The sequence below is a fragment of the Nelusetta ayraudi genome, unplaced genomic scaffold (assembly GCF_046127955.1).
Source record: "Nelusetta ayraudi isolate G7.1 ecotype Tasmania unplaced genomic scaffold, CSIRO-AGI_Nayr_v1 ptg000011l, whole genome shotgun sequence".
Classification (NCBI taxonomy): domain Eukaryota; kingdom Metazoa; phylum Chordata; class Actinopteri; order Tetraodontiformes; family Monacanthidae; genus Nelusetta; species Nelusetta ayraudi.
Window position 1 is genome coordinate 612,501 of NW_027466061.1, and position 12,500 is coordinate 625,000.

At 45.6% G+C, this 12,500-nt stretch overlaps 2 protein-coding genes across 7 annotated transcripts in view; both read left to right on the forward strand.

Moving 5' to 3' along the window:
• The window catches only part of sptbn2 (spectrin, beta, non-erythrocytic 2), a 53,386-nt gene extending 51,035 nt beyond the window's left edge, over window positions 1-2,351 (forward strand). For all 4 annotated transcript variants that reach the window (XM_076019848.1, XM_076019850.1, XM_076019849.1 and 1 more), the window contains one exon: window positions 1-2,351. This exon is cut by the window's left edge and continues 1,731 nt beyond it. The gene's annotated coding sequence lies outside the window, so the exon portion shown is untranslated.
• A 1,444-nt stretch (window positions 2,352-3,795) lies between these two features.
• Window positions 3,796-12,500, forward strand: part of dpf2 (double PHD fingers 2) — an 11,261-nt gene continuing 2,556 nt past the window's right edge. Inside the window, exons 1-11 of one of the 3 annotated variants that reach the window (XM_076019854.1) lie at window positions 3,796-3,896; window positions 4,157-4,289; window positions 5,691-5,851; window positions 6,251-6,358; window positions 6,480-6,667; window positions 7,034-7,126; window positions 7,696-7,774; window positions 8,778-8,819; window positions 11,359-11,499; window positions 12,044-12,175; window positions 12,262-12,374. In XM_076019854.1, coding sequence (XP_075875969.1) covers window positions 4,258-4,289; window positions 5,691-5,851; window positions 6,251-6,358; window positions 6,480-6,667; window positions 7,034-7,126; window positions 7,696-7,774; window positions 8,778-8,819; window positions 11,359-11,499; window positions 12,044-12,175; window positions 12,262-12,374 — 1,089 coding nt within the window. In that variant the 5' untranslated portion in view covers window positions 3,796-3,896; window positions 4,157-4,257. Of the gene's footprint in view, window positions 3,897-4,050; window positions 4,290-5,690; window positions 5,852-6,250; window positions 6,359-6,479; window positions 6,668-7,033; window positions 7,127-7,695; window positions 7,775-8,777; window positions 8,820-11,358; window positions 11,500-12,043; window positions 12,176-12,261; window positions 12,375-12,500 lie in introns of those variants that run through there. The other 2 variants (XM_076019853.1, XM_076019856.1) reach the window with 2 other exon arrangements.

Consider the following 12,500-nt stretch of genomic DNA (forward strand, 5'->3'; position numbering starts at 1 on the left):
AGCACACTCTCTTGTGTTGGCAGGTTTAGTGTGAGGGTGAGGGTGGTGGGTGTGGAGGTGGGATCAGTGCAGGTTGTACTGAGCCTTTACCGGAACCAACTGCAGGTCCACCGAGCCACTGCCTTCCGGTTCAGCCGCTAAACGGAAGCTTTGGGGGTCGGGAGGAGGGATGGGGGTGGGGGGGGTAATCATCAATCATCGCGATAATAATGATAATGTTGTTGAATTAGTGGTGCCCTGTGGCGATGACCTAATGTATGTCAAGTGGAATTATATATGCAGGTAACAATGTAAATCCATAGGAACCAATAATAGTGGCAGCAGCAGAAGTCCGCAAAAATTTGCATCTATCTTTAAGCCGGGCTCATTTATTTATTTTTTTTGCCCACGCATATATGGTGGCATGACTTCCATGTTTTGCGCGCGTGCGTTGCGTCCGTGTTGTGTTTCATCAACTACCATCCGCAACATACGCAGACATCTATTATAGCAACAAATTTGGCAATCCGGTGGAATTAGCATAGTAGAAAAGATGTGGTAAATTTAACTTTTGCTGTAAAACTGCATGTGTCTGAATAAAGGGCGTGTGCAATGTAACACAGCAGTCGTCGGCAGGCAATCAAGTCACTGATGAAAAAAAAAATCCAATCGATAATTTGCCTTTGCTCATCTGCCAAAAATCAAACAAAACGGAGAGTTACCGGCTAACAATGTAAGTTGAGGTATTTGTCTAAGAAAGCTGAATATAAGAAACAACAAACAAACAACCAAAAAGAAAACAATCATTTGTCATGTATGTATTCCTGGAAGTAATCTGGAAGTTAGATGCCTGGACACTCGGGAATGTCGCACCAAAAACAGTCCCGTCGACCCAAAACAGCTGGAAGACTGGGGAGACCTGTTTGGGCACCGTTTTTTTAATTAAACAAGGTTAGCCTTATCTTTTTTTAAAGTCCCAAGATGCAAAATGGATGTCTACTCCAGGGGTCACTGTCTGTCGCTCAAATCAAAGAGCCACCTGCAGGAAGAAAAGGGGCGAGTACAGCAAAAAAAAAAGTACAAGTACAACTGATTTATCCCACTTCCAGAATCAAGACGAGGCCGTTTGAGGAGCAACTGGTACAAAACTCCATCTGCCTTGTCTCCCACAAAGGGACTGTGTGTGTGTGTGTGTGTGTGTGTGTGTGTGTGTGTGTGTGTGTGTGTGTGTGTGTGTGTGTGTGTGTGTGTGTGTGAGAGCGAGAGAGGGGGGCAGGGGGAGAGAGGCAGCTCCAAACTAAGAACGGCCGAAGACGCCTGCAGTTCAGGAGCACACTTATTAAGATTGTTGCGTACAAATGTGAGCCAAGGCAGGACATTCCAAGATAAGGCACAACATCAAGCAGAGGAGGCTGTTCCTATCATTACTATTTTTATTGTTATTGTTAGATAAATCAAACAGCGGCCACCTCAAATCTCTGTTCTCTGTACCTCAGTCCAGCCGGTGAGCTCGAAGGTCTCACAGTGTATTTTTCTTATCTGCTCATTTGAATGTGAACGATTCATATCAGTTTGGCCAAATTGGTCACATGAAGCAAAAATAGTTCATTTTACTTGATACACAAGCTCACTCTCTCTCTCTCTCCATCAACACACACTGGCATTCAAAACATACTGTAACCTACTGTGATTGCAGTGAGACCCCTCCCCCCCTCGCATTTGGTCATTGGAAATGTATTTATTATTTTTATTATTTTTTTAATATGGGATATTTTGAAACTGGCAACGCAGTACTGGTGAGTACTGGTGAGACATGTTAAGTCTGTATTATCGGTGTCAAAGAGATGGGTCTTTAGTAAAGAAAAGAGGCTACTCAGAAACAATGAGGTAATTGATGAAGAACAAGGACAAGTTTTATTTGTGAAGTAGTACACAGGAGTGAACATGGACTGGTGACAATTTGAGCTTCCGTTTTCTTAGAAGGCAGTGGGAGCTTGTTTTTTTTTCTTCTTTTTTTTCATCCAATGGTCTCGCAGCATTTAATCAGCCTGTCCACCTCCCTTCATCTCTCGATTTTTGACGAATGTCTGTCCTTTTTCCTCTGTGACGCAGAGTTGTTAATACCACTACTATTATTAATTGCTATTATGACATTATTGCTACTGTTGTTACTATTACTACTACTGTTACTAATGCAACTTATTGCAAAAACTATAACTGCTGTCCATTTTCAGGTACGTGTCTGTAATACCAGACCCTTCCACACGATGTCAGTGTGCTGTGGAGCATTTTCATTACAAATCGAAAAATGTTTGTTGACTTGTGTACCTACATCTAATATTAGGAATAATAAAACTTGGTTTAATCCAGAATGTGGTACTGTTGCTGTCTTTGTTCCGTTTAGTTTTTTTTTATTATTTTAGTTTTTTTACAGGATTCTGAAATTATTTCTATTAGTTGCACAAGACAAGAAGATGAACAATTAAACCCAAACAGGCCACTTCTTTTCAATAGTTCATCTTAGGTTGCAACACTGCATTTGTCTAACAGTGTTACTGCTTTTAAAGGCATAGTGCTTTCACATTTCTCCTAGTGACATATTGCATGAGCCCTGTGGGGTCAAATTTCTGATGTCTTGTCATGACTTTAACACCTTGGAACATGTCACAGGATTAAATACGACAACGCAGTCTTAAAGATTCACTCAAATCACTCCCCAATTGTTGAGGGGAACGTTTCTCTGGAGGATCCACACACTTTCTTTGATGTGGGGCTTTGTATTCATCTGAATGCCTTAGAAAAGGCCCCTACCAACTTATTATACAAGGGTATAATTTTTCTTCCCCTAAATAAAAGGTACGAGAATCAAAATGGCCAAACTGACCATCAGTAAAGTAAATGCTCCCAGCAAAACGGCTGAGTGTCCAGTCACTTCACAGTACGTGCACCCTTGCCTGTGCAGAGGTTGGACCACCACCACGATGGGCTCATCCACTTCAGTCACCGGTGGGCGCTCCATCATTATAACAAAGAGCTGAGATCCTCTGCAGGCGTGGCCCATGGGTTTCTTCCAGCAGACCGGTGAGGAAATCCTCCTGAGGCAGGTGACAATCCAGTCCTCTGCTCTTTGTGACAAGCACCTGGAGAAGCGCTGAGATCTTTCTTGCTTGGACGCTGGTCCCAAAAGAGGCACCTCCAGTATCTGCAGTTCGCCTCGATTCTTGTCCTGGCCGGACGAGTGCAGCTCCTCCTTTGGTTTTTTAATAAAGGTTGCGTGTTGGCAGATGGGGCAAATTATGTTGTCTCTGAGGTTTCCATCGGTGCTGATGCTGAGCAGTGTTTTGACCAGACAGTCATGGCAGAACACGTGTTGGCAGCTCAGGGTTCGGTCTCGGCCCGACAGACTCTCGTAGCACACGGGGCACTCGTCGGCCTCCTCTAAGCTGTCTACATTGTAAAATTCCATGGAAGAGGGAGGAACCAGTAAAGTCAGTGTTCACATTACCTTGGGTTCACTTGTGCACGCTCACTGAAAGAGGGAAAATCTCCACAGGAAGAGGTCAAAGCATTGTATAATGAAAAACAGACTTGTTTTTTTGAAGTTCCCTTTCCTATACTATACCCATGTAAGCAACGCAGAGCGTGGGGCCCTTGGGTCAGCCTTCCTAGCCTACATTCATTACTCTTAAAAAATGCTATGATCCTGTTATGTCTTTAAGAGAATATCGGTCCTTTATCCTCTCCTTTTATCTTGTTCACCATTTCCACCAATCAGTTTTTCTTTCGATCTGTCGTTCTCTGGCACATTTGCCTGTGACTAACTCGTAAATACAAGATTGGGATATTTTATGGCTTTCAGAAGAAGATTTTAAACCAGGCACAGTGGCCACAATGTCTGGCAAATACCGACGATGGAGGTGAAATAAACGCAAAGGCACCATGATATGATCAAACGAATGGTTTGTCAAAATGGCGTGTTGCTCAGCGTGTTTAACAATAGTGTAAAAACATAGTATTGAAAGTAAAAATCATTAACTTTAAACCGTGTGCATTCTGCCTATTTCTGGCGTGAAATTTTATGTTTCCGATAACAAAATGAAAAAGCCCATTTTGTTTTCAATTAAAAAATGAAATAAAAATAAAAATAAAAATTACACCGCCACGGTTCTGCCACCAGGGGGCGCAAAGCGCGGAACGTGACGTCGTTTGCGCTGTCAGCCTACAAGTCCATCCAGAGGGCACACGTTACCCAACTTCCTCCCCCGTGTAGAAGGCAAGATGGCAGCTGTTGTCGAGAATGTTGTCAAACTGTGAGTACTGGACTTTTCCCTGTAACCTTAGACGGAGCCAGCTGACACACCCGACCCGGCGGTCGCTACGTATCCGCCGTGTAGTTTCAATAACACTCTGCCGGCTGTCTTCCGGCTCGCTCGGTGGACAATTTAACAGTCACTTAGTGAAAATGTCAGGTAGCAGCAGTCAGTCAGTCGCACCGTCGTGTGTTCACATCCTGGAAATAAGAACACTTGAAGTTACCAGGCAGGCAGGCAGGCAGACAGGCTCACAGGCTGCCGTCCCCCCCCTCCTCCGAGCGTGAATCATCACTCGTCCGTGTTCTTAGCAACGCGCTCCAATAACACCGTGGAACGTAGCAACCGGACGTGCGACGGTTTGGGTTTTTCGTGTCCTTTCCCCCCCTTCGCCCCTAAAGCGGCAGCCGCGGTGCTAACCTGGCTAGGCGTTCACGCTAAGCTAATTAGACGTGACGCGAACGTTGGTAACGCATTCTGGATGTCTGTGTGTACTGACTGTTCAACTGGCGCGAGATAAAAACAAAACAAAAACAAACAAACAAACAAAAACCCCTTAAAGAGCAGCCCGAGTGCGGTCGCATCATTTATTCCACCACCTTCCTTCCCGTGACTGTGTCTTCTAGAGTCTTTCTTTGGAACTTCATTTTAAAAGTTGTCAGTCACCGAGTTGTGCTGGCGTAATTCAAATGTTGTTCTTGGTTGACGCTATTTCGGTTATTGTGCAGGCGTTTGGAGTCGTAACGTCGCTTTGTGGTGAAACTTTTGTAGTCGTGAGTGACGTCAAAGAGCAAACATGCTCTTTGATGCGTGTTGACAAATGTGATAATATGAGATATTATCACATTATTACCGAAGGTTCTCGTGTTATATACCTCTATCGAATTCTATGCCAAACCATAGATAAAGTTACTAAAATGACGTGTTAGCGTCCTTCTTTACCATCCGCATGGTTGGGAGACCAACCTGCGGTGACACGTTCTCTGGGGAAGGAGCAAACCGCTGGCTGGGTGTGACGTCACCAACCTATAGCAACGTATAGATGACAGGAGAGAGGTTCGGATCCCAGAACTGCCCATTGCAGCACACTTGTCTCTAATTGGTGGAGTTGGCGCGATTAACAGCAGAAATCAAAACTAGAAATGAATTTGAGTAGTGGCCTCGCATTGATGGCGCTGTCATGAAGTAACTTCCAGTGATGCTCATATCAGAGGAGCTCATCTTCATTGATGTTATTGTAGATACAAAAAACATGGATATACAGACTGCAGTTTTGAAGGGAGCAGCAACTCCTATTATTTGCTTGCTGTGTAGTCACAGAGTACCAATCACCTGCACCTCCCCATTTTTATTTTTTGCCTCCTTCCTCTTCTGTCTTCCTTCCTCTCTGTGCACTGCCAGGCTGGGAGAGCAGTACTACAGAGATGCCATGGAGCAGTGTCACAACTACAACGCCAGGCTGTGCGCTGAGAGGAGCGTCCGGATGCCGTTCCTCGACTCTCAAACGGGTGTTGCCCAGAGCAACTGCTACATCTGGATGGAGAAGAGACACAGGGGACCAGGTGAGAGAGAGAGAGAGAGAGACACACACACACACACACTGATTAGTTGAATTTGTTAAAAAATAATTTCCTCCAGTTTCGCAGCATTTTTGTGAGATTCCTCTCTATAGCCGTTCATTTTGCAGGAATTAATAGTCAGAATCCAATAAGAGCAAGAAAAAAAAAGCACAAAGTGCACTCAAACCCTCCAGCAAGTTCAGTGGAATTGAAAACAAGCATGCCCCTAAATTGCCAGACAAATACCACTTTGAGGAAACAACTGCAAATGGAATTCTTCGTCTTTTTCGTCTTCTTCTTCTTCGTCTTCTTCCTCTTCTTCTTCCTCTTCTTCTTCTTCCTCTTCTTCCTCTTCTTCTTCTGTATTAAAATGGGTGTCCTCGGTGTTGTCGCACCCCTCAGGCGTGGCTCCAGGGCAGCTCTACACCTACCCCTCCAGAAGGTGGAGGAAGAAACGGCGATCTCACCCACCGGAGGACGCGTGCCTCGTTTTTCCTCCCGTCAAGTCAGGTGACGGCCTCGTCCAATCCCGCGGCGGCTCCTCTGTCTTTCGACAGGAGGGAGAAAAATAGAAAGGAAGTACCGCACGCCTGTTTGCTGAACCTGCGCGTGCCTCGTGTTTCCTTGGCAGAGCTGGACGCGGGCCTGAAGAAGGAGGCCCTGCTGTCGGCCGATGGCAGCAGCCTGGAGGCCTTGCTCAAGGGCGACTCCACGGAGAAACGAAGCGGCGGCGGCGGCGCCGACCTGCGAGGCTCTGAGGAGGATTCAAACCAGAGCGACTACACCGGCGGCCTCAACCCCGCCACTCGCATCAGAAAGGTGCAGCATCCCCGGCAGCTCTTTTGAGTTGAGAATCAGAATCAGAATCAGAAGCCTTTATTGTCATTGTTAGAAGAGCATAGAAAGAAGTTGGAGGTGCTACTCCGGCCTGGTGTTTTGAAGAATGTGGAAATACAATAAGATTAAACAAAAATAAGAAAAATAGGAAAAGTATAAAATAAGAATCGTGCAGTGTACAAATAAATAACAGGGTGTAAACCGTTATTGCACATTGAGAACTCAATTGCACATCAAGTCGGCTTATTTCACGGTTTGATTTTGCACCACACGTTTCTACAAAGAGTTCTGAGGTTGCGGAGTTCTTGGCTTTCTTTTGTCCTCACTGGGTCACCGCCTCGTTAACAGAGAATCCTGGAGCCCGACGACTTCCTGGACGACCTGGATGACGAAGACTACGAGGAAGACACGCCCAAGAGAAGAGGCAAGGGCAAAGGGAAGGTTGGTATCAGTGTGACCGGCGGTGCCCTTGTGTGTCCGTCCCAGCCTGTTGGTTCTGACTGACTGACGTGTGGAGGTGTTTTTTTTTCTTTTCATTTTAAAATTGTTGGATGTTGAAATTACAAATGAAAAGGCCCATTGGACCCAGCGGAACAAAATGTCTTGTTGAAATACACCCGTAGAATGCAACAACATTTTTACCACCTGCAGTAATGAGAACATTTTTATTTCAAAGCAGTGTTCAAAAGATACGTGTTGCCTGTGAGTGTAGAAAGAAAGTGGAAGAAATGAGATGCAAAACACAGCAAAGTTGAAGGTCCAGCGTGTACAGCAAATATACACTTTAATTCATGTATTTATACGCAGTATGTTAAGCTTTTACCAATACGAAATCATAAATCAAGCCAAATGTTTACACAGCGGACCTTTAAATTCAAAACACTAGGGAAAAGTATTGGTGTAAGAAGAAGAAAAGAAACCTCAGCACTGAAGCCTGAATGGCTCGAGGGCCGGCATCAGAGTTTTGCTGACATGGGTTAACGGAAGGCCGCTTGACTCTCTACCCACAGGGTCGAGGAGTGGGCAGCACCAGGAAGAAGCCGGACACGGCGGCACTGGAGGACCGGGACAAGCCGTATGCCTGCGACAGTGAGTCCTCGACTGAGGGGTTGGTCGGGGGGGCGGGGGGCGGTCATGTGACCCAGGGGTTCAGTCAAGCACCAATAGCTCTAGCATCTGTGTTATGATCAGGCAATATTTGGCTTCTGCCCTCATTGTGAACCACCTTCTCTTTCATTTTCCACACTGTTTCTCTTGATGAACAATCTTGTCAGTCTCTTGTCCCTCTGCCTCAGTGCTTCTCAACTGGCGGAGACTCAGGACACACTTTTTTTTCCTGATTATGGAGTCGGGACATAAGTTAATTCCACAGCGATCAGATTTATTCCACAAAACTAAAAACACAAGGCCACTTTTTTTATCATAACGTCTATCGCTATCTATCTATCTATCTATCTATTTCTCTCTCTCTCTCTCTCCCTCTCTCCCTCTTTTTTTAAAGGGATATATATATATCCCTTTAAAAAAAAAAAATAAAGAAACCGGCCATGAAGCTGCAACCCAATCAAAACAGTTCTGCGACCCACCAGTTGAGAAACGCTGCTCCACCTGACGCCCAAGTTTGACAGTTTTCCTTCTTTCTGCCTTGGTTTGTTTTCTCTCTGTCATTGTGCTGGACTTCATTTCTTTGACTTTGAGGCCAGTCAGCAGGCTGTGTGTGTGTGTGTGTGTGCGTGTGTGTGTGTGCGTGTGTGTGTGTGCGTGCGTGCGTGCGTGTGTGTGTGTGTGCGTGTGCGTGTGCGTGTGCGTGTGTGGTGTGGTGTGGTGTGGTGTGTGTGTGTGTGGGGGTCATTTCGTCCACCTCTTCTTGGTTGTTGTCAGGTTGTTGTGTATCTGTACTGCTTAATGTGTTTCTTCCTCTCTCTCTCTCTCTCTCTCTCTGTGAAGCATTTCTCTTCACTTGGGGCTGCAGTTGCTGGCCGACTGACCCCCCCCCCACCGTCAGTCGTAGCCCACCTCTCTCTGAATCTCTCTCTGAACCTCTGTCTGTCTGTCTGTGCCCTCTCCTCTCCTCTCTTTATCTCTCTTTCAGACACTATCAAACAAAAGCATATTTCAAAACCTTCTGAAAGAGGTATACTTCTCATTTCTTCTTGCTTCACTCCCTTCTACCTCCCCACCCCGTCTTATTTGTCTTCAATGCCTGTTTTTGTTTTTTTTTGTGTTCCATTTTGGTTTTTGTCTGCGTTTGAGTACACTTGCTGTGTGTGTTCACCTTCTTATGGTTCACAAGTGGTTCCATCAGCACATTTCTTTTTAAACCAGCTCCAAAAAAAATGTGTCTTTCCCATGCATTCATTTATTTATGATGGCGCACTGTAGATTTATTTAATTGCTTTTTTTCACTGCTGTTAAATTGATTCCTAACATGTCCAAACAAGTCTGTCTTCAAACGCACTGTTTCATTACATTCGCTGGTGCAGATCATTTTGGACACTAGCAAAGAGAAGAACCAATTGTATCTTGCATGGAAATATGCACTCTAGTTTTATGCAAGGAGGGACTCGACGCTTCCGAACACCTGAGAGAGAGAAACTGAGAAGTGAAAATATGTTTCATTGGAAAACCTCAGACGAGTCAAGCAACCTTTGATTTAAGTTCAAACTGGGGAAAAATGGTGCTCATAGAATTCTTTCATTTCAATCCTCAACACCACCAGTAAAGTGTGATGGCGTGAGAAGCACAACAAGGTGTCCTCCAGTGACTCCCAACACTGTCCCACCCTCTGCTAGGGAGCAGCCAGGCTTCTCCATGCTTCTAATCTGCACCACAAGTTGACCTCAAACAGCAGTCAATGGTGTCCAGCCCTCACCTCCCGCTCACCTTTTGTGTCTTGCTTCTTGTGTGTGACCGGACTCACCGTAACACCCGCCTGCTTCCACCCCTCTCCACCGCCTCCGCACCCTGTCAAGTCTCATCCCAGACTCCATGCGCTTTTTATGGTTTTTCTTTTTGAAGAGCTGCTTTGGTTTTGAGCCTGTTTGACCTTTTTGGTGGGGAGGGAGTGTTTTTTTGTTTTGTTTTGTTTTTTTAACACCGCAGCATGCAAATCTCGCTCGATGGGCTCTGATGGCGAACCTGTGAAGTGCCTTGGCGGCCAACGGCTCCTTTATTAGATGTCATTTGAAGAAAGTGAAGTGGGCCTTTTTGAAGGTGGAGAAAGTGAGGAAGTGAAAGAAGAAGAAGAAGAAGAAGCAGAGCTCTGTCCCTCTCGTGACGAACCTCATGCACGCCCTGTGACAACGGCCGCACACAGCGGCACCGTTGTTCTGCCTGCAGTCCCGCCGGCTTCACAGAAAAACCCCAGAGAAGCTTTGAGTTGAGAAATATTAATTCTATGCAAATCATTTGCTTTCACAAAACAAATTCTGATTAATTGGCTCTACTGGTGTCTCTGCTTGGGCCATGTGAACAGTTTAGACCAGAGAAGCTTTTTAACGCGGCCTGCAGAACTTGCAGAAATGATATTAATAGTCAGGAAGTCATAAAATAGCTGGATGTTTTCCGCAGTCATTTCAATAAAGAGCTAAATACAGTTGACATTAAAGCACGTTTTCAACGTATCCCATAATATATATTTTCCTTCTATGAGGTGGCTCACCAAAACATTCCATCCATCTGCTCCTGCTCCGGCCCCTCCTTGTTTCATCTACAGAAGCCTCTTTGGCCCACCAGTCCAACAGTTTGCCAGCCCTGCTTTAGACAGAAGGTGGTGCTTTTGTTGACTTTAGTCTTTGCTCTGTTGTGGTCGTTTAGTCGGAAGGTGTGTTTGCTCGTGGAGCAGCTCCACTAAGCAGCGTTTCAGCGTTTCAGCCACCGCGAGCAGGACGCTGTCAGACTCCCGAGGCACCTTTTCCATTTGAAGAAGTGAAAATGTGCAGTGGCGCAGCGTCGACTTGCCGAGCTGTGAAGTTGCGTGGGAGTCGCACCAGTGTGGCTTTTTTTTTTTTCTTTGTTTTTAGCGGTTGGTGGTGAGTTGAAGCGGCGCGCAGCAGTGTTATCTGCTCGCCATCCGCTTCGTCTTCGCTTTGGAAATGTTGCGTCCTCGTCGCCCCTGAAGCCCCGCCCACCAGTAATGGTGCGGCTAGAGCAGGAAGGAGATCCCAGAGACGTAATCGTGTCCAGAATAGGAGGAAAGTCTTTGTGTGGCCTTTGGGACCAGTGGTGGAGTCTCAGGACTCACATTTTTCATTCTTCATCAGGAGTTTGCATGATAAAAACGGCAGCCACTTTACTGTCATGTCTGGTTAACAGATTTATGGGAATTATTGAATTGAATTGTGTGTTCTGCAAAATAAATTCCCACCATTTCCCCTATAAATACATGTAATTTAAAATCCCCACAACCCAATCAAAACAGCTTAGATATAGATTTAGAGAAAATATTTTTTTTTCGTTTCAACTGAGGCTTTTCTTTTTTTTAATAAATAGTTTTAAAAAAAAAAAAAAAAAAAGCACTGAAGCACACCCCCCCCCCTCCCCCCCACTTCTTCCCTTCCGCCCTCTACCCCCCCCCCATCCCCTCACAGCATCTCACACACACACACACACACACACACACACACACACACACACACACAGTCACGTTGTGTTTTTGTCTTTTTTGTGGCCAGCCTGCGGGAAGCGCTACAAGAACCGGCCAGGCCTGAGCTACCACTACGCCCACTCACACCTGGCCGAGGAGGAGGGCGAGGACAAGGAGGAGCTGGAGATGAACGAGGCGCCACCGCCGCCGCCCGCCGACGAGCCCAAGAGTGAGACATCTGCTCAAAAGAGTTCAAAGATTTCAGAAGATTCAAAAGATTTTTTTTATTTGTCACGTCATGTTTACATGGCAGTGAAATGTTGGTGTGGCAGAAGCCGACGTGATTTTGAACGCAAGGAATAAAGGTGTAAAAAAAAAAGAGAATTTAAAAAGTAGAGTAAAGTTTTACAAAAATACGAAAATGCAAAGTTAAAAAGATTTAAAAAGTGGATAATCTGTGGATATCATAATTAGTTGCAAACAATGGAATGCCAAAAAAGTGATACTGTACCATTATAATATATAATATCATCAATAGTAATAATAAAAGTAATAATAACATCAGTATTGTAATAATAGTTGTAGTAGTGGTAGCATTGTAGTAGTAATAATAATGAGTGCAAATACTGCGGTGTAATATAATAAAGGATTCCATATAGTTACTTACACGATCTTTAAAATGTAATCACTGCTCTGACACTGAGACTGACTCAGACTGGGATGTGTTGTCTGAGTCATGATTTGATTTGATTTTTCCTCTCCTCCCTCCTCAGCTCCAAAGAAAGGCCCGGATGGCATCGCATTACCCAACAACTACTGCGACTTCTGCCTGGGAGACTCCAAAACCAACCACAAGACGGGCCAGTCAGAGGAGCTGGTGTCCTGCTCCGACTGCGGCCGCTCAGGTCAGACCGGGGATTGTTTTTCATTTTGTTTGTTTGGCTAATTCACGTTCATGTTCCACCGCTGATCTCTAATAACTCCCCACCAGGCCACCCGTCCTGCCTGCAGTTCACCCCCGTCATGATGGCGGCGGTGAAGACTTACCGCTGGCAGTGCATCGAGTGCAAGTGCTGCAACATGTGTGGCACCTCGGAGAACGACGTAGGTTCACACTGGTGACGACGGCGCCACCAACTGTCGACCTGTAGACATGTCACCGCCCTGCTGCCGCCACCAATGCCACTGACGCTGTTGTCCTCGTGTCCTCTGCCTCCCCTTCTGCTTCCA